The sequence below is a fragment of the Gallinula chloropus genome (genome assembly GCF_964237585.1).
Source record: "Gallinula chloropus genome assembly, chromosome: 5".
NCBI classification, from domain to species: domain Eukaryota; kingdom Metazoa; phylum Chordata; class Aves; order Gruiformes; family Rallidae; genus Gallinula; species Gallinula chloropus.
In genome coordinates, this window is record NC_140090.1 from 64,932,824 (window position 1) to 64,955,334 (window position 22,511).

The following is a 22,511-nucleotide window of genomic DNA, read 5'->3' on the forward strand; positions in this document are numbered from 1 at the left end:
CTTAAGCAAATCCCAGTCTTACAGGTCTAGTTTGTTTCAGGTTTAATTATCCATAGAATGCTTAGTAATGATTTAAAATAAACACCTCCAAACCTCAAGTTAAAAAGCATTGAAATAAGATACCATAGACATGGTCAAAACCACAGATATGAGATGCTTTGGCAGGAGTTTGTGTTCTCTTTTTTTTTTTTCTTACACAATTTATTTTCTACGTGAATTTATTTTTTAAACTATTAAAATAGCAGGGCTGTTAATTCATGCACTGCACTGAGCATTTATGTGTTTTGTGTCTGGTTCAGTTTAATGGGTGAATAGTTAATGGAAATAGTGGGTACAGTAGGATGATGGGAGGGCAGGTAATGGGCTTTAAGGACTGGTTTCTTCTTCTGTCTTGGGAGAGAATAATATTTTTGCACCTGTTGATGGAGGGCAGTAGTTGAGGGGCTGGTAGGCAGCAGCTTCAAGAGCTTGTATTGCTTAGTTCACCAATAAAAATAGGCTGTCTGAAAAGAAAGCTATAATTGCATTCTCCAACAGGTAAACTAAAGTCTGGAAAACTACATATTGTTAGGCAGTACATTTTGTAACCTCTGCTACTGATGAGGTTATTTAATTTTTATGTAGTACTCAGAAAACGTAAGTGGAAGTTGCAGAAATACTTTTCTACAATTCAACAGGTCGTAGCTGACACAAGTGCAATGTTTTCATGGGGAGAATACCTGAAATGTGCTCAAATTCCATAACAGTAGTCATACTCACCTCCTAGATTCGCCTCAAAATCAGAGCACATAGGCTTCCTGAGGATCTGACACTGCAGAACTAAAGCCCAGCTTTAGCCACAGAGATGAAAACTGTGTTACAGTTTTCATGACAATTGTAGTTGGCATCCTTTTTATTGTTTCCTTTTGAGCAGCTGAGATGGTATTAGTCTAGCAGAACATGAGAAGGACTGCATTTCATTCTTCAGATCAACCCTCAATGCTGTGCGGCCTGTTTTAGCATCAAACCTTCTATTACTTCTGGTCCATAGAGAAAAAAAATGCATCTTAATTTTCCAGTTTTCTTGTTAGGATGTGCATTTTTGTCCCCAGATACCCTTCAGCCTAAATTAATGCCTGTGATGGTAGTTCTTTTCCATCAGTACCCTCAACACTGTTGGGTACCTTTCCAGGCACTTTAGCACTGTCTAGTGTTTGTTTTCCTACATCTATGAGTTGTCTTCTGATGCCTCTTTATGTGCTCTAGTACTGTAACAGCACAGTTACTGAGCTAAAGCTGTAGCTTTGTTTTGTGTATTGATTGTGTGGGAATAAACACAGTAAGGTATCTAAAACTTCTGTGTTTCGTTTGTCTGCAGATGGTAAAGATTATAGACAAAATATTTGAAATGAAATATCCTAATTATCCTTTTTAGGTGTCATTAAGAATCCTTGCTTTTACTTACATGCGAACTTTGAACATAAAAGCAATATATTGCTTCAGGCAGGATCTAGATGATGATTTTTTTCAATGTTGCAGTTGTAATTAGTCTTGAGTCTAATCACCAATTATCTGGACAATATATTTATATTATTTATGTAGCTAATTTTGCCTCATTGATTGATATGGGCTTGTAACTGTGATTGTAGGATTTGTGCACTGGGCATACATGCATAGCAGGAGAGCTTTCCTAATCTTTTCTCTCATGCTGTTTTTCCTATAAACACCCATGTCAACTTTCCTGCTATGTATTCTTGCCTTACTATTCCTTCTCATCCCTTGCTGTCTTCTGTGCCTTGTCTGGTTGTGGTTTAAGAATTAACAGAGTATTAGTTTGCAGTTCTGGTCTGTAGATTCTGCATGTCCCTGTAGTAATGGGAAGTGGAGTTGATTAAATTCCAACATATTCTTTGTAGACTTTTGATTTTTTGGTTGTTTCAAGTTCTTACCTTTACTAAACATGAGTTCTGTTTTGACTATAAAGTGTCCTTAAGAGTAAATTATTGAAAGTTTATGTTGAGATAAAAGATCACGCTAATTAACAGGAGGATAACTTAATGAATAAAGTTTGATATCTTCTACATATGGGTTTATTTGGAGAGAGTTACAGTTTTTTTTCTCTGTAGTTGTGTTCCTCTACTGCAACAACAGCTCAGCTGTTTGTGAACCAGCAGCTGAGTAGTAATGATGTTTTTCATTTAATATACTAGGCTATAATTTGTGGTACACAATGCCATAAATAATTTCACAGTGATTCCTATGACAGGAGTACATATAAGGAAGTAAAATCTACTTCAAATGTGCCAAAGAAAAAACATTTTATTCTGAATTAGAGCCTGATCTTACTTGCATTGCATTGGAATAACCTATTCAAATTAAAAAGATTAATTTGGAAGACTAACACATCCTTCATTATTTAGGAATGTGTGGAGTAGAAATATGTATTGTCTCTGATAAGCTGATGCTGCTTACATATTATGCGTAATTATTTTTAAAATTACTGTTTATCTGGAGTAAAGCAGATGTGTTTATATTTTTCAAATATTGTTAACTTTTAAAAAAAATGTTACAGGGAACAAACTCACTCTGGAAACTAGACCAACCAAAGAAGGAATAGATGTAAGACAAGAGCTATTGAAGTTCCATTCTACTTACTATTCATCAAATTTAATGGCTATTTGTGTCTTGGGAAGAGGTGAGTTTTGGTCTGTTGGTTGGCTAAGACTTTACTTGTATTTACAGTTGAAGAAACTGGTGTATACAAATGCCTGAAAATCTACAGAAGAGAAAAAAGGTGAAACTTGTACGGACTGAATAAACATAACTTCATTTAATGAAGTCTCCAAAGCTCTCTTTTCTTTCTCTGGAAAGATGCATTCCGTTTCTCAATCAGTTACTTGTTCAAGCAAGAGAATTATGCAATTGCTCTCTGAAGGATTTATATTAATGTCAGATTTCACTGTTTGAGGGATTTATTTTAGCATCAAATTTGAAAATCTACAAGTTCCATATTATTCCTATGTATTTGTTGTTGTTTTTGAGGAGCCTCACCCATGCAAAGCAAACTGCAGAAGAAAAACCTTTTTAGCAGTATTGCATAAATTTTTGGCTGAAATACTATGCCATCAATGTATCAGCACTGCTGATTGATAAATACAGAGTTAGAAAGTCTATAGTGTAAAAACATGTTGAGTTGCACACTGCAAGTCCACAATGATTTCTCTAATCCGTTCTGTGGATGTCCAAAGCTATATGCAGCCGAGTAATTATATGATTTTCCCACCACAAACATTGTAGTGTAAAAGAAATATCTAAGTAAAAAGCAGTGAGGGAATCAGATTGAAATTTCTGTAGTAAATAGTAATGAATATTGTAACCTTTGCTAAAATTAAATAAAGAAATTAATTTAATTTCTTCATCTGATCAAAAGCAAAATCCACTGAGTAATCATAAAACAACAGCGTAGCAGTGAGCATACAGACTTCTAAATGGAAACCTTTTCAGTAAGAATCACCCTGGCAACTGGAAATCTGTCCTAAAGAACACCCTCTCTTTAGTTGTAATGCGTAAATGAATGTGTCTTTTACTGAAGTGGATAAAAAATAGTCTTGTGTAAATTTCATGTAATTCTGTTCAATTTCATTATACATATATAAAGCATATTGGTTTACTTGGGGTTTTTCCCTGCACTGTTCTCTCGATGTACTGTAGGAGCTTGCATATGTTGGACAGAAAAGATTGTGCTTTCTAAATCTAACTGGGATTGTCTTGATTGACAAGGTGACTACTTTTTGAAATATTTCAGAAATTAAGGTTGTACTGAAAGACATCCAAGAAATGCCCATTTTTTTCTTCAACACCTACACTTGAAAGGCATGTGTTAAAGAATGTGATGGATGAGTCTGTCTTATTTTATTCACACTTTGAGAAGTGCTCTAAAATGTATTTCTTTAAGCAGATATCTATTTTTTCAACAGAAACAGTATAAGTCAATTTGGGTGAATTAGTGCAGAACACCAAATTCTTCTTTCTGCAGATGGTCTTACTCTCATTTTTGGAAAGTCCTTGAGTAAAGGACTGCAACTAGAATGGATGTAAAAGTGCAAGGGTTTATACAGGTCACAATTGTTTGCGAAATTTTGGGGTACTGAGGACAGATGGCCCTGGCTCACAGTGTACTTGAAATAATGCAGTTGAGCTGAGGCTGAAAAATATCCAAGTTTTGGCGAAGATGCTTTCACTTAGAAAAATTTGCAGCTGTAATCCCCTCTCCCCTAAGATTTTTGTTTATTTTTTGTATATGTTCAATATCTGATGTGTCTTTTCTTCATTACAACTTAAATTTGTCAGTAAAATTTGAACACTTTTTTTCAGTTACAGGATTTATTTTGATTGTGGCTGAACCCTCCCTTCTGTAACATATTACAGTTCAAAACTTAAATATTAATATAGAATTCCTTTCTGAAGTTAATCATCATACCATTAAAGCTACTTTTCTGTATAATTCCTGTGTCTCCCAAAGAGCATACAAAATCCAGATTTGCCATAATCTTCAGATAATCTTGTTTTTTGCAATGTTTGTTCTAGAATCCTTGGATGAGCTAACTTGCTTAGTGGTAAAGTTATTCTCAGAGGTGGAGAATAAAAATGTCCCTATACCAGAGTTTCCTGAGCACCCTTTTCAAGAACAACACCTCCGGGTATGTATAGAGAAACATTGTGGAATTCACTACTTTGGTTATCAGTGTCACTGTTAAATTACATATTTCTTTCTTAATTTCCCACTCGCCTTTCCATGCTACATGTAGTGTAGTTTTGTATAGTGTATAGTAAAGGTTGTACATCTGGTTGCAGCTTTAGCAACTGAAAGATGATTAATTTTTGTTTCCATCATGAATGGCTAAAGTGTTGCCCTGATTTTTACGTACCTTTAGTTCTGAGATTTTATTGATATATTTGTAATAAAATATGTGTGAAAGCAACATGGTATGTGCTCCTGAGATGAATGAAATCATGAGACTTTCCTTTTGTTTATGGATCTCTCTGTTTATTTTGCTCCTCAGCAACTTTACAAAGTGGTACCTATTAAGGACATTAGAAATCTTTATGTCACATTTCCTATACCAGACCTTCAGAAGTACTATAAATCAAATCCTGGCCATTACCTTGGTCATCTGATTGGGCATGAAGGTCCGGGGAGTCTTTTATCAGAGCTTAAAGCCAAAGGTAAGTCCTTTGAAGGTAAAGAATTAGAAAATAAATAATACAAATTTTTAAAGCTGAATTATGTCTCAGTTAAAATTGACCTCTGTTTGTTAAATTGAAAGCCCCCAGCAGTTTGATTAATTTGATTTGTAAGTTATTTTGTGCATTATTTTTGTTTCTGTAAAGGACAAAAATAAGTAAATAGCAGGCACTCTGATTGCTGAAGCTATTATTTCTTACATTCCACTTTATGTACTATTGCTCAGAGAGTTATATGAGCCTTGACATAACGATCTTGTCTCTGTTCTGTCATTGAGTTTGAGACTACTGTAAGGTCTCTTACACTCTTGTAGCATTCCAGATACTCTCTTTTGCTGTTTTTCTTTATATTACTGAGTTCTAAACAGAAATAAATTATCCAGTAATGAAATGATCTTAAGTTTGTCATATCACTGAGCACAAAATCAGGTAGGTCTGACTTGTGCAATGGTTAACTTGTACCATCACTATTGGCATTAAGGAAGAGGAGAACATGCAGGTTAGTCAGAATGCTAAAAAAAAAATGGTTGCCAAAACATACAAAAAGTAGCATAAATTGTTACAGATGTGTTTATGTAATATATTTTCTTTTTTATTTCATAGGATGGGTAAACACTCTTGTTGGAGGACAGAAGGAAGGTGCTAGAGGTTTCATGTTTTTCATCATTAATGTGGACTTGACAGAGGAAGGACTTTGTAAGTGAAGCATTATGTCCGCGTTCCATATTATTCCTGATCTGATGGGTGTGTGTTTGCATCCAGAAAGCCTTAATTGTGTTTATAGTTTGAAGGCCAATTTATTTTAATTAACTGGTTATTGTTGTGCTTAGATATCTCCGTATGCTAATACACTTCATCTAACATAAGAAACCAACTTATTTGAGATCCTATTAAAGTATTTCATTAAATATTTGAAAGTAAATTTCTTTAAAATAAAAGCTGTTACTACCTTTGTGTGCCACTTATTCATACTATTCAGACCTAAGTTAAATTACCTTATAAACCAATATCTTTACATAAGACATGTTCAGTGCAGTTCTTAGAATTAGCTGGGGACCTAAACAATTACCTTGTTTTCCTCAGACGTGAATTTATGTTTGACTTTGCCAGTGGGATTACAGATGTACTTAAATATCTTGATGAATTGGGGTGTAATTAAAAATAAAACCTTACATATTTGTAGTCATCAGATTTTTTTCTTTGTGCAGAACTGAGTGCATTGTTAAGCAAGTATTTTTTTCTTTCCAGTGCATGTTGAAGATATTATTTTGCACATGTTTCAGTATATTCAAAAACTACGTACGGAAGGACCTCAAGAATGGGTTTTCCAGGAGTGCAAGGTACAGTGATTATAATTGAAATATGTGGTGGTTGTGTTTTTACAGTTTTTTGGGTTACATGTAGAAACAGATTCCTTGGCTGTGGAAATAGCCTTTAGTAATTGGATGGTAATTAAGTTTATTAATTTTAAAGTTGCAACATCACACAAATGACAAGTACATTCAGAATATATTGTCTTAATGTAGATGCGAAATGCTCTTACAGAGCTGTGAGTTGACGTTTTATGATGGCGTAAGGGAGGTAGAGGAAGAAGTATCCTACTCTTGTCTGCAAGGATTTTGCATAATGTTCCTTAGTCTTCACTGAAGGCAGAGGGAAGGAAGCATTTGCTGTGAGTGGCGGCATTGAATTGGAAATTGAAACGGCTGCTATTTTACCCCCCTTTTCTTTCATGTGTCGAATTGTATAGTTGAGATTGTAAAGGCAGTAGGACATTCAATCTCCCATTCGTTCCCTCACCTTTTTGAGAACTAAAACTTCATGGAATACTTTACTTTGGCTGCACACTTCGGTCTTTGCTGAACTTTTCATACTTCTTGTAAGTCTGTGTGATTATGTGCACAGATCAGAAATTTAAAGGATCCTGATAGAATTAAGTAGCACTGCACCTCTTGGTGACTGTGAATAAAAACAATGATTTGTTTACTCACATTGGTTCACGACAAATACTTGGGTAAAGATTTCTTATTTCTTCTTAGCTTTATTTGGTGAAAACTTTTGAGTCTCCTCTAAGAGTAGAAATTCTGCAGACGTGTTACCTTTTGTTTCTTGCATTTTGACACTGTATACCTGTAAAATAAGTCTATATCCTCTGCTAAAAGTTCTACTGGAATTGTTTGGCTGTCATTGTAAGAAAATGTAGGATTTGGAAGAGGTGGTTCCATCCTCCCATCTCATCCCTGTGTCTTTCCCTTGCTTCTCATGTATTAGTCCCAGCACTTCTGAAGCTGTGAGCTGAGTCAGAAGAGATGGCACACTAGTATGAGAAGAATCATATTTTGACCTTCATTTTCAGAGGAATTGTTGAATTAACCAGACATTCTGCATGGTTTTACAGAAGGATGGATTGTCCTTTTCATTGCCTTGGTGTAGTCTGTTCAGTTCACCCTTGCCTTTGTACTCTAAGAATGATCTGTTTTATTTCTGTGGCTATGACAGCATAAACAACTTGAATATTGTTGAAAACTTTTGTGTTTGGTACCTAACTACTATGAAATGGATACAACAAAGCTTCCTTTTTTTACATTATAAAAAGAATTTAAGTAGCCAATAATTGTTCTTAAAATAGTCTTTAATATATACTTTTCAATCCTTCCTACATTGTTTTCTAGGATCTAAATGCTGTAGCATTCAGATTTAAAGATAAAGAACGACCTCGAGGCTATACATCAAAGCTTGGAGGAATGTTGCATGTAAGTGCGTATAGTATAGTAATAATCTACCAGTATGTTTGAATATACTCTTAATCAAAACCGTTATTTGCAAAGGTCCTCTGCACTTCTTGAGCTTAGGAAGTGAATATCATGCTGCATAGATCTTAGTTTTAGCAGTCAATAAGTTCCTTCATTTTACCATTTTACCATTTCCTTCATTTTACCATTTTACACTTATATACGTGGTATAAATGATTTTGTAGTAACTGGAATTGCAATTTGATCTGTTTCAGTGTTTCTTAAGACATGTACTGTGTCATTCTGTGTATTCCTGATTAGCTAAATGTTCTCTAGAGAAATGGTAGAGAAATAATGTTTTATGATAAAACAGTGTTTCTAAACGCTTGTGTAGTTTACAATGTTGAAATACTGCAGTTGGCAGAAAAGTTCGTATTAAGATAGTGTATTAAATATGCTTGACTATTAATGTGATTATGTATTGGTACTGAAAGAATTGTCATGTAGCTTATAATTAGTCTTTATACTTCTTGCAAAATTCACTTCCCTCATTTTCTGCAAAAAGATTTAGGCTTTTTGTTTGTTTCTTTGTTTGGTTGCTTTGCATAAGTGAAATTCATACAACTTTTGCACATTTCACCCATTCTCCATTGCATAGCTAATGTCTACAACTGCACAGGCATTTTTGGTTTCTTTGCAGGAATTTCTGTTAGTGCTCCTGTTAACTTGTAAAGTCTAAATTGACAATCTTTGTTTTTAGAATTGTCTGTCTCCTAACAAGCATTAGACTTAATTGACAACTTTTAAATAGATATTTAAAGGAAATTCTGTTTGGGATGCTTTCTCTTGCTTTTATTCTATCAAATACTTAGAAATCTCTTTAACAAATGGACTTTTGACTTCTGAAATAGTCTTTCGGTGGTGTCTATTTGTTGGATCATTCCTGATTTTAGTCACTGTCTCCAAAAATCAGGCCAGGAGGTTGCCAGGAGGATTCCAAAGAGCAGGGTATTGATTCAGGACATTTTTTCCCCACTGCTTTCTTTTGGTGTGCTTTGTGGTATGAATGGTAATTCAGATTCTGCTGTTAGGTGCTTGAGCACCAATGGAAAAAAAACTTCTCTAGTTTTTGTTATTGTCTCTGAGTCATACTAAGTTTATGCTGTGGATTAACTGAGCTAGAACTGTTGTTTGGTGGTTTTGTGTGCTTACGAATGCTGGCTGGTTTTTTCTGACTTGGAGGAGTACTTGTGTATAAATTAGCATGAATAAATATAATGTCGTAAGTTGCTATGTACTTACCAAAAGGAGCAAGGAAACATTTTTATTCAACAAAACAGCAATTCATCTTTCAAGTACATTTGTTCTGATCTAAGGAGTCATGCTTATGTCTCGCTGTCAAATGATACTTTATGTTTGTCATATGTAGGATTGATGTTGCTTTCCAGGTAGTTGTTCCTTGATTAGCAGTGGCCTTTTTTTTTTAGTTTTTTCTCCTTAATTATTTAATTTTAAAAATTTCATTTTAATCTGATTGTCTGTGTAGACTGGTTTAATCTGTTTTGTTTTGGTTACATTGTGCTCTGACCTTTCTGAAAAATAATTGCAGGATCACAAAATGGTTGAGATTCTGGACATCATCTTCTCCAACCTTCCTGCTCAGGCAACACAGAAATCACAAAGCAACCGAATAAATTTTATGTTCAGTTCCAGTTGGTGGGCAGACTTTGCCCTGTGTTTGTAAATTAAATAAAGTGTAGAATTTTGGTCACTAAATCTGTATTGCCTTTGTAATACCAGATTAGAAGTGCATAGATCACAAAAAATCTTCCCTTCAAGTAGGTTAGTCTGCTTAGCCGTTTATGCAGGATGTATTTAAATGAGCCACTTTTGGAGAAAGCCTTTCAAATTCTGGTTCTTTAGCATTCACATTTCAATTTTTTGTATCACAGGTTTGGTTTATGACCTCCACCTCGCTATCCCCCTGGCCCTTTGTCTTTTACAGAATCCTTTGCTTATCAACCAAGTTTTCCCATCAACCACACTAAACATTCTCAGAGGAATTTTATAGGTTTTTTTTCTTAAATTGTGATGTACTTCAAGTTTTATCTTAAATAACTGTTAGAATTAAAATTGTGTAAATACGTGTTATGCTTTTAGATAATTGAAGTATACTTTCCTTTAAATTATTGTAAATAAAAATTGAAATCTTAAAGAATCCTAAAAAAGTTAGTGGGATTTTATTCCCCCCACCTTTTTTTTTATTTCCCAAATATTTTTTTCCCAAATGCACTCTAGTGAGTAATTGGTGTTCTTTTTGTCTTTAAAAATATCCTCCAGGGGTCAGCATTTACCACGTTATTGTTACTTCAAAATGCTATTTAAAGGTGGGTGACTTAATATTTAGACATAAAATATTTCAATATAAAATAATGGCAATACAGATTATATGAAATTATCTAATATAGGAGAAATATTATTGTATAGTTAGAGTACTACTCAGTCTTGTTTAAAGAGAAAGATTTTAAGACCTCTAATTTGAAATTACCAAGGTAGTACAGATTTAGTGACCAGAGGTATACATTTCTATTTCCTTATACAAAAAAGTAGTTATTTCATGTTTGGGTTTTTTTTTTTTTTATTTATTTAGTTGCTTCTGGGCTTTGTTTTTCAGTATTATCCTATAGAAGAAGTATTGGCTGCTGAATATTTGCTTGAAGAGTTCAGGCCTGATTTGATAGAAATGGTACTGGATAAATTGAGACCAGAAAATGTTCGGTAAGTTAAACTGTAATAACTTGTATTTTAACCCAAACATTCTGAGAAAACAGTTGAACTAATGGAAATATAAATTCTTACGTGTCTCCTACAGCTCCAAAGTAAATGTCACTGAAAAATAAATAATTGTTCTGTGTGTTCATGTCTCTGCTCCTCTTTGAAAATAAGCACTCAGTGCTTTAGTCCTTTCTAAGCAGGATGTCTTCCTCAGACTGAAATAGTTTTTAGGAAGATACTTCTTATTAATAGCTCAACTTCTACTGAGAAAAAACCTAGTAAAATGACCCTGATTCACTAAGTTCATAGAGCATTCCATGTAAAATGTCCTAAAAATCATAATTTGGAGGAGCTCAGACGATGGCTTTTATCTGCTATATATTTTTTACCTAAGGAGAGCTACAAGACTTTGTGCACATTAGCAGACCCTCTGGAAAATGTCAATTTATATGGGTAGAAATAGCTGTGTCTTAGCTGCTAGAATCTCTCTGACTTCCAGAGCACCTCTTTGATAGCCATACTGCACATACTCTTTCTTTGCAGAGTAAGTGTGCTGCTCTACAAATCCGTACAAATGCTGTGGAAGAGATGTTTTGGTAGTTCTGTTTATTTAGAGAAAGAGGTTGGTACTGGAAAAGAAGAAGCAGGTCATGAATTGAGCAAAATATATAAAATCTTGAATAACTTTAATTGATCTGTGAACTGAACAGGGCAGAAGTTCAGTAGGACAATATGTACGTTTCTCTGTGTGTATCTTTATGTATAATGTAGTACTGGCAGGTGGCGTGAACAACAGTTACACTAGCACTTTGGAGCTATTTGGTTCTTTTAATATATTTTTTGTTTATACTTGAATAAATTCCAATATTAAATTTGTAGTGTGGAGATATTATTTAACTGTATGAAAACAAAGAACAAGCTCTTGCTCATGATTCTATATACAGTCTTGTTTGCACACTAGTTTACTGGTGTTTTGGAAGTTGGGTGTATAGCATAATTTTGGGGGTAGTGGTGTCTCTTTCTGACTATATTCCACAGTGAAATTTTCAGACAGATGTAGGACAGCGAGGAATGTGTTCATGCATTTCTAGACTTAATATATTTCAGTCTTCTGAAACTACAGTGAATAACTTAGAGGAAATTTATGCTCAAACTTTGTTTGTTTCTGTGACTAAGTCTGTCTTGTATATTCATTCAGCTCAAGATGCATGCTACTTTATTTTCAAAAGATGGTATATTTCAAATAATTATTGGATAAAGTAGGATAAATTGGATTATGAACTGTATTTGCAAATGGCATGGGGTTCTGGTGTTTCCAGGGGTATATGAGGAATGATAAAATAAATGGAGCTGTCAGTGACAGTAGTTGCCATAGTAATTAATGCCCTTTAAAGAAGGGCTGTAGCTTTGAGTGGGGGTGCACATCTATGTGTAACGTGTGTGGGGTGCTGCAACTGGAGCTCGAGTATTTCAAGAGATTGTGTTTTGAACATACAATACTTCTAAAGAAAATTTCCAGGTTCTCTTTTCTATTGCATTAAATAATATGTTTTGAATGTGGTTTGTTGTTGATGTACTGCTCGTCTTCTAGGAAATTTCATACATGAGTTTACCTTTCACATAAAGACTGTTCTTAGTAATTGAAAGAGAGAATATATAATTACTTCTCTGAAGAAACCATAACCAAATTCCACGTGGATTTGAACTTTTAACTGGTTTTAGAATAGCTTACAAGCAGTAGGTGAACCATTTCTTAAATACTGATTTAGTAAACAAGCTACAGGTCTTAATCAGATCTGATGTTTATTATAACTTCTCATAGCTTTTAAATGTGGCTCTTAATATTGACTGTTTTGTTGCAGTGTTATCTTAGTGAGTGATAACTTTGTAATGTAATTTGGGTCTTTGAGAACTTCCAAAGCATCTGCTTGCTTATGTTTTCAAAAATTGCTAGATGAATTTAATATATATAACTACATTCATAGACTCTTGAAGCTTTTCAGATGCACTCATGAGTTTTCTGTGTGATTCCTGTTGCTGTCTATGCATTATGCAACCTTTGGATGTCGTTTCTAGTTGGACACTACTGCAGCCTGAAATAGCCACAATTAACTGTTCAAATGTTACTAGTGTGAGAAAGTAACTAGAGAATACAGCTAGAGGGAGAAAATTGGAGTCTATGGAATGGCCAGAAGCACAGGAATAGTGATGATGATTTTTAGAAGAATTTAGAATGTTGCATGGTGTGCTTTTTCAAATATGTAATGAACAGCTGTTTCACAATATTATGTTAGTTAATATAAGCCTGTATTTGCACTTGGCAGTTGCAATTCTGCGTTCTTCTTTGTCCTTGGTTTAAAAAAAATGGCAAGAGTAAGGGTGAACAAGAACCTTATTAGAGCGAGTGAAAAGTAATTTTAAAATTATATGGAATTTAGCCATAACTTATTGGAAAGTTCAGTAACCAAATCTTTTTTTTTTTTTAAATTATTTTACATTTCTTCTATTTATAGCAATTTTGTAGTATTACATCAGTCTTCTCCTATTGAACAAAATGTCTTTCTGGAGATGGGAATAATCTCTACCCTTGGCAATTGTGGATTAATTTTAAATAATAACGGATTTTTTTTTTCCCGGATGGAACAATTCTAGAGCAAATACCAACTCAAGATGATCAGTTTTGTAGTAACTGGGAAGCATTTATCTCTCAGCTAATGGAGATAGTTGGGTTTTTTTAATCTCATCTTTTCAAAGTCAGCCAGTTTTTGAGAGTTGTGTATATGCCTTTCCAAGTAGCAAAGTGTAGATTGGCAGGGCAGAGTGGTGGGGATGTTTTGGAAGCTAAATTTGAAAGAACAGATGATAGACTTTTCTGTACAGGGAGGTCTCAAAGGTTTCATAATGGTAGAATAGTGGTAGTGTGGTGAACTGAATCAAGATAGCTTGTGATCAGAGAGGGGTTGTCATCTAGTAACTTCTCTGTATGTGGGTCTCCATGTAATCTAGGGCTTTAAACGTCTTGGTTTTCACCCTACTTTCTTCAAGCTCATTGTTGCTGTGCTTTCTTTTTGGATGCTGGAAGAAATATGTTGTATTTTCTTTTCCCTCAGGATGAATGGCATTGTCTCTTCACTTCACTTGACTTAAGAAATAGATTATAATAATGATGTAATTTTAAGCATTCGAATAACAAATCTAAATTTTAGAAGATAAAGGGACTTTCAGAAATGGAATCCAGCAGGTTTTATGGCCTTTTTAGTTTATTGTTAAGTTAATTATATATTCTTTCTTATTGCAGAGATTTAGTATGGCTTATAGTAAATAAGCCATACTGAATATGCTTAGTGAAGATAGTATATACAAGTAGGGTATTTTTCTGAAGCTTAAAGACCCACAGGTATGCCTGCGAACTAGAGAATGACCAAAGACTGATTAAATGCAGTTCCAACAGCAGAATTCAGCACAGCACTGATATTTTTAACATGGATTGAGTGAGGCCTGCAGGATGCCTATAATGATGTAGCAGCAGGTGTACTTTGGGTTTGAATGTGTTAGGTCAGAGTAATGATAAATGTGTAGCTTATTATGTGTAGAGTAAAACCATGCTAGTGTTTTGCTATTGCCATAACAACTGTACATTCACATCTTAGTTCTCTTTGTCCAGACCGTTTGTTTTCTCCAAAATTATAACATAAAAAACCCAAACCATCAAACCAAATTTAAGATTAAGTGTTGTGTTGCTTTTTCCAGCTTCCCTAAATGATACATTTCTTCAGTGTAGACTGAAAAGTTGTAGTTACACTTCTGTGATAAACTGTAAGCTGTTTTTTTTTCTCCAATGTGAAAATATTATTCCTTTCAATTTTGGTGCTGGTTTTTATTCAGGGCATCAGGTGTTTAAAGATCTGAGCTAATTAGACTTTCCTTTCTTTCATATAACTGAAAGAATATCCTCCTTTTTAGACACATTTTAAGCACTTAGCTTTTGAAATTGAAAGTAGAATGAAATAAAGTAGGCATTTTTTTCAAGTTTTACTTACCTAAGACACTTAAAAGTTATAGTAAAATAAAACATGGAATATAGTTTTATAGTATCTTTTATTTTAAATTGCTGGCAAGATAAAATATCTTGATGAGGGAAAAAACAAACTTTTATTTAAATATTACTGTTGTGGTTTAAGCCCAGACGACAGCTGAGCATCACTCAGATCCTCGCTCATGACCCTCACAGTGGGATGGGGGAGAGTAAAAGTGAGAAAGCTCGTTGATTGAGATAAAGACAGTTCAATAGGTAAAGCAAAAGCTGTGTGCCCAAGCAAAGTGAAACAAGGAATTAATTCCCCACTTCCCATCGGCAAGCAGGTGTGCAGCCATCTCTAGGAAACCAGGGCTCTGTCACACATAATGGTTACCTGGAACCATCACTCTGAACATCTTCTTCCCCCAGCTTTCTATGGTGAACATGACTCCACATAGTATGGAATGTCCCTTTGGTCGTTTGGGGCCAGTTGTCCCAGCTGTGTCCCCTCCCAATTCCTTGTGCACCCCCAACTTACTGGTGAAGTGGAGTAAGAAGCAGCAAAGGACTTGGCTCTGTGTAAGCAGTGCTCAGCAGGAATGAAAACATCCCTGTGTTATCAGCACTGTTTACAGCACAAACACGAAACACAGCCCCTACAAGCTACTATGAAGAAAATCAATTGCATCCCAGCCAAAACCAGCACAGGACTATAGAGAGATGGTGTTTCAGAACCACAAAGAAGTCAAGTTCCATTGTGAAGCCAAACCCAGCACAATTACTAAAATTTTGTGTTATATTACAAAGATTTGAGAAAGCCACTGTGGATTTGGATTTGCGTTTTTAGTGGACTCTCTAGAAAGAATGAGTTGAGATTATAAATATTAATAAAAGGGTCCCTTTGCGTTCCAGTTTTAAAAATTACATCTGTGTCTATATGCATGTAGTAAACTATCAATCCAGTAGTTTGTTTCCTTCTTTGCTTGAGCAAGTTGTATGTGGTAATTAAAAACAGGGTATGTGCTTTTAAAATGTCTGTGTTCTGCCATTTGCTGACATTTATACTCACATTTACCTTTCTACTTTTTTATAAAAGAATCAGCATGTGCCACATCATTCCAACTTTTCCTCTTGTTTTTTCCCCTGTGGAGATTTTCATGTTATGCATTGCATAAATTGTGTCTTGCAATGTCTTATTTTCCATTGATTTTATTTTTTCCTTTGTATTGTGTTTTTGTTTATAGTTTCCTTTTCATAGCCCTATTGGAATTCACCTACACTAAGGACTTTCCTTGGCTTATCTATGTTGCGGTGGCTGCATTCACAGTTAGCGACTACTGTTCAATGTAATTTTTAAAAGTTTAGCTCTTTTACTGTTATTTTTTTAACAAACTGTTTTTAAAAAGTATGGAAAAATATCCATACTCACAGATGGTAGCAAGTATCCATATGTGCTTCTATTTGACTGAACCATAACAGGAAGTTTTCATATTCTCCTTCTGCCCCCACACACTACTTGTTGCATGTAGTGGATTAATTTCCCTAAGAGAGAAACCTTTTTAAGATGTATCATTTTTACTTGTTCAGACTGGATTGGTTTTTGCCAGCCATCTGTGAAGATAAGGGAATAGACTTGGCATGTGTTCCTATCGTAGCTGAAAAATGTAATTCTAATACATTTTTTCCCCTCGTCATCTGCAGAATAAATGCTCTTATTAAAATTTAAGAAGCTCGCCACTCATTAGATTAAACAACTAAAGAACACTTCCCCCTGAACAGTAAATGGATTTTTTTTCCTACATATCTGAAGTGCAGCACTAGTACTTTCCTAGAGGGAAGAACAATAAAATGAATGCCAAAAATGTTGATACTGGAATTTCACGCTCTGGATGAAGTTGCTGATGCTCATCCCTGATGATAAACATGTTGCAAATACAGAATGTAGGTGTTTACTCAGATAGCATGCAATTAAAAAATGAAGATTTTGAAAATTACAATTTGTTCGCTTTTTCCCCACAAATTGTTGTGTTGGTGGAGACATTTTTATTGAACTGTAACAAATAAGTCATGCTTCTGCAGAATTACTAGAATGCTGTACCACAGCGACAGCTGTTTGCATGTAGTTTCCCCTCTTTGTTTTCTAGTAAGATCCTCTATTGCCTTGCATCAGTTCTAGTCATAATTTAGGCAGTCTGTATTGGATAAGAAATTGTGCTTGTTTTAAAAAATTGACTATAACTGAGGATAGTTCACATGTACAAGAATGTACATAGAGAGGTAAATTGCATTTATGGTTTCATCTATGTCCCATGTTCATGAATGGCTCAGAAGCCTAATTGCATGGGTTGCGTTTAGATATGATGTAATGCAGGTCTTAATAAAGATTGACAGATTACCTGTCTTGCTTTTCCTGTGCATTTCAACACTGCCTTAAACCACGTGGATGTTCTAAGTGCTACACAGCACACCACCAAAAAGAAAAGCAAACATAACATTACATAATTGCTAACTTTAAAGATACATCATGGTGCCTTTAAATAACTGCAGCATTTTGTTTCTGCCTATGGTGGTGCTTTTCCCCCCTCTTCTTTTTCTGTCCTGGTGTTCATTGTTGGTGCTTGTCTCTTGCATTTGCCTCTGAGTTTCAGGCAGGTGAAAGGCCGTTTTGTTTATTTCATGTGGTTGTGGGTATGTTTTAGAGAGCTCAACATGTAAGTAATCATTCCAGTGGTGACTTGGTGTCCAGGGAGGGCAGGAGGATCCTACAATGCTGATTTCTGCCATTTGTTTTTCTATATGTTGAACAGACACAGTTATTTTTAGCTCTTCAATTTTAGTGTGTTCCTACAGCAAATGTTTGGGTGCTGGGATTGCCGCTGCTGCTTGAGCATCGCTACGTTGGAGAAAGGGTAGAAGGAGGGACTGTCAGATAACAGACACCTGTGTATTATAGTGTAACACACCTTTGTCTTGCTGTGCAGGACTCCGTGTTTATTGGAATTTTAAGAAGATAATGTTTTAGTTTAAGACTCTTCTTATTTTCTCTTTTTTTATTTAATGGATGGAAAGGCCTGGTAGGTTGCTCTGAAATTCTAATACTCTTCAGGGTTTTTATAGTCTCTTAGCAACTTCATCTTTACACGATAGAGCTTTTGTTCACCAGCTGTCCAAGTTAAAATGCAAAACATAATAGAATATATCTGTGGCTCATTTTAATGTAAACAACAGTCTTGAATAGATTTCACCTTGTTGACCAAGTGAATGTCTGTTGTTTTGCAAGAACAAATATTCTTTAGGATTAAAGTGCTTAGTTCTTTCCTGAATATTTATTTAGTATTGTTCCTTTTGTATAAAAAATGAAATAGATGTAACGTGCAAACAGATCGTAAACCATTTTCTGTGAAGTAACAATAAAAATTTTAACCATCTATATTGCTATTTGCACTGTGAGATGAAATTATGTATTTTTTAAAGATCAGTGTTCTTGTTCTGGTTTGGATATTGTCTAGCTTTTGCAGAGAAGCAGGGATTGGGGGGGTGTGTGTGTGTGTGTGTGTCTGTGTCTGTGTCTGTGTGTGTCTCTGTGTGTCTGTGTGTGTGTGTGTGTGTGTTCCTGCTAATCATACAGTTCTTTCAGAGGTGGCGTCTACAAATTTCTCCCTTCCTCAACCCAGAGGAAATCTGCATCCCTGAAACATGAGATTTGATTGCCACTCTGTAGTGCGTATGATTTATAATGCTGTCTCAGACAGGCTGTGGTGCCAAATCCTGCTTCAGTTTTTTAATCTAATGGTAAAGAATGTGTCTTTACGGTCCCATGTGACACTTAGATGGATTTTTCATTTATTTAAATGCATCTAATGCTAGCTATTTACCCCACTGTTCTTCTGGTACCTGAACTGCAATGCACAGATAATTAATAATTTGAAAACCTTCATTATAGGAGGATTTAGAACTAAATATAGCAGAATCCTGTTTTCTTCAACCTTCTTGGGTCATTTAGTCATTTATGTGTGAACATTAGACAAAAACGGGAGGAATGACATCATAGGCATTTACAATACAATATTAATAGTCTACATATTTAAACTTTTCACTATATTGCAAAATTCATGCCAAGGGTATTCTCCACTAGCACATTTGTAAAGTAAAATGCTATAGTTTGAGACACATCTGTATGCCTGATTTGATCTATGCTCCACTTTGCTGTGCACATGAGAAATATACAACAGAATATTCCTGGCCTGAAGATGCTGTGATTAAAAAGAACACCTACATTGCGTATATTTTGATGCTGTAATGTGCATTTTAGCCATCTGCACATGATTTGACAAAGTCTGGTAGTGTGCTGTTCAGTATCTAGAGATTGTTAAATGTGTGTAGGAGGTAATTGCACTGCCATTTTTTGACCATTTCAGAATTCTTATAAACATCTCTTAACTCTTAAAACTAGCTACTTGCATCCGTTTTATACTCTTTTGTGTTGTAGGTTGTTAAAAAAAAAAAAACAGTTTTCTTGATACCTATTATGAAGACTCCTGAAAAAAATACTAAGTTTGTAATTTATTTTATTCTGGGTTTCCTTTTATTTAAGTGTATTGTTTAGTTCAGGGAGTGTCTGGACGATGCTCTTACCCATCTAGTTTAGTTTTAGGGAATCACACAAGAAGCAGGGAGTTGAAGACGATAGTCCTTAAGGGTCCCTTCCAACTTGAAATACTCTGTGATTCAGGTTTTTAATTGAGTATAATTCTGTTGTTTTGACTGTGAAATACATTAACCTTCCTGCTTTTCTTAATTTCCCTTGAAAAAAAAACCCAACCAAAAAGAAAACAAAAAAGGGAGAAGCGAGTATAAATCTGAAATGAGAACGACAAAGATACAAAATCTAAATTTTTGTAGTCAGTATTTTCACATATCTTAGCATTGATACAGCATTTATGAAAAATACTGTTGTCACTTTATTAATTTTGTAGTACATCTCAAGGACAGCTTTCTGCGTTTTCTGGAACAAGAACAATGTATAACAAACCAGAAATTGCATACGGCAATAATTGTGTGAACTCTAGGTTGTAACACTTTAGAAAAACTGTAAAATTAAACGATGCTGATACCTGATTTCGTGGTTATCCCTAGTGTGTGCTTCAATATATGTGTACTTACTATCCAAATGTACTTTGTAATCGTCCAGGGACCATTTCCAGCCATAAATGCATTCTAGTGATGGAACAGAAATAGTGCTCTGAATGATTTCTCACAGTCTTTTCTCAGACACATTTATGCCAAAGTGCTTTGTCTCTTTGTTTTCAGAGTTGCAATAGTTTCCAAGTCTTTTGAAGGAAAAACTGATCGAACAGAAGACTGGTATGGAACACAGTACAAGCAAGAAGCCATTTCTGATGAAGTTATTAAGGCATGTTAAAACTTTTGATATATTCTAATACCTGTAAGTGAAAGGCAGTTACAAATTATTGGTCTGATTTTCCATTTACTTGAAAGGCAAACTTAAATCTGCTCTACATAGCATGAAAATTATACACTGAATCTGTTTAATATTGTGAGAAGTAAGGATCTTACGTTAGTCTTAAGATTGTAAATGTTTAGTACATGGGACAGACACGGTTTTAAACATGTTAAGTACAAGGAATATTACACAATTTTTTCTATAAAAGATCCATAATATGCGGTGGCTACTTAAAAGTGTAAGCATTAACTTCTTAAAATTTAAAGGTCTCTATTAAATATTAATGAACTAACCTGTTCTTAAAGGCATCTTTTTACAACTGCTGTATGGAACTGTTTTTCTGAAATTGATTTTTGCAACTTAGAAAACGAATATATTTTGCCAATTAAACAAGTTTCTAAAAATCAAAACTCCAGCAAAGGAGGCGGGCAATTCCTTATTGAAACTTATTACTGGTCAATTGTTTTCAAGAAGAGATGGCTGTAAAATACTCCCCAGAGCTGGATTGCTGAGCATGCTTGGAACAGACAGTGTGTAGGAATGTTTTGCTTTAGCTTGCCCATACCTGTGTTCTTGATTACAATTCTTGCTTATGGATTTAGTTAATACCTTTATTTAGAATTCACACTAGCAGAAAAAGATGAGACACAGAACCACCTTCTGCTCTATTGGAAACTTTTAATGATTGTTTTTGTCTTTGTCATCCTCCTCAGGGCAGCGCTTTGTCCTGCTGAGAGCCTACTCCAGCTTGGTTTCCTAGATATTAGGTTCTTTCCCTGTTATTTCTCTGCATTCACAGATAAGCTAGTGGAACAGATTTTTAAACCTTCAGTTACAGCGAGTTGCTCTCAATGATCCTTGTGGGTCCCTTTTGACTCTGGATATTCCATGATTCTATGATAAAATAAATAAGCATATAGCGATTAAGTAGAAACTCTGCTTAGCCTCATTGTTTCTTCTGTTTCTCTAGAAATGGCAAAATGCTGACCTGAATGGGAAGTTCAAGCTTCCAATGAAGAACGAATTTATCCCTACTAACTTCGAGATTTTGCCATTGGAAAAAGATGCAACACAGTACCCTGCCCTTGTCAAGGTAAGTGATTTGTATTTGTTCTGCTTGCTAGCTAACCTGAAAAGTTAGTGGATGATTCTTACCTGTCTTTAAAACACAGATCATGTCATATTCTAAAGTATAATAAGCAAAAATGTACAAAACAATGCTAGAAAGACTGTATAAAGTTCATTCTTGCTAAACTTTGGATTATGACTCTTTAGGTTCCTAAGCAAATGAATCTACCAAGAGCTTGAACTCTGCCCTTTTGAAAGTGTGTTAACAATTGATAAAAATAGTATTAAAATATTAAAGCTCTATATTGAGCAGGAGGGTGACTGACTTTTTCAAGTCGAGGGTGTAGAGGAGGCTATTCTTTTGTAACTGTGTATGGAAAAAACTTGTGATTGCATGGAAAAAAGGAGAGAGAGATGTGAACACATAAACAGCAGTCTCTGGTCTCCTGGGAAGCATCATTTAATGATGTCAGTACATTTAGCAAATCTCAGTTTTCCCAAGTACCTAAAATTTGCTAAACATTACTTCTCATTACTAAAGCATAGTGGTCTTTGAAAATGCACATCGCTGTTCTAGGCTTAATTGGAGGCTAAATAGGAAAACTCTTGTGCAGTCACCTGTTGTGATTCAGCTCAAATACGCAATTTGGGAATACTTTTTGCACACTAGGTTAATACAAGTCTACCTTAGTGCAAAGACATCCTTCATGTATTTGTTCTGCATAGGCTATTTTAGGTATATACTTGAAGCACTATTATTAACAAAGGAGAACTTTCAGTATATGTTTATGTTCATCCTGAACTGAAACCTTACACCACAGCAGGGACACATACTACAGCTCTATTAAGTAACGCTAATTGGTTTGCTACAGAAACTTGATGGTCTTGCAGTGTCTCTGTAGCAACTAGGCAATTGATCCAGACAAAAGCTTTGCTTTAAGGCATCGTTGCTTTAGAAATGTATTTGCTTTTAGTTTTTCATCTCCTTTTAAACATACATTTTCTGAGGGAAAACATTTTTTAATGTTCTCTACTTGATGAAATAATCTATTTTGCCTGTGTCTCTTCTTTTAATCTCCTGCTCTGTGTTTGTCTGACCTTACAGCAAAAAAGAACTAAATCAGCAGAGATTAGCTGTATAAAAAAAAAAAAAGCAAATTTTCTGCTGTTTTATATGCCTAAGTGAGCTTGCTGTGAGCTGGACCAACGTTGTGGAGGAAAGGAGGGATCG

General features: G+C 34.9%; 1 protein-coding gene across 2 annotated transcripts in view; it reads left to right on the forward strand.

Moving 5' to 3' along the window:
- IDE (insulin degrading enzyme) overlaps positions 1-22,511 on the forward strand; it is a 62,648-nt gene that overhangs the window by 14,629 nt on the left and 25,508 nt on the right. For both annotated transcript variants that reach the window (XM_084264919.1, XM_084264920.1), the window contains exons 5-13: positions 2,552-2,674; positions 4,567-4,679; positions 5,043-5,205; positions 5,827-5,919; positions 6,472-6,563; positions 7,896-7,976; positions 10,630-10,733; positions 20,059-20,161; positions 21,183-21,305. In XM_084264919.1, the coding sequence (XP_084121045.1) occupies positions 2,552-2,674; positions 4,567-4,679; positions 5,043-5,205; positions 5,827-5,919; positions 6,472-6,563; positions 7,896-7,976; positions 10,630-10,733; positions 20,059-20,161; positions 21,183-21,305 (995 nt within the window). The remainder of the gene's footprint in view (positions 1-2,551; positions 2,675-4,566; positions 4,680-5,042; positions 5,206-5,826; positions 5,920-6,471; positions 6,564-7,895; positions 7,977-10,629; positions 10,734-20,058; positions 20,162-21,182; positions 21,306-22,511) is intronic.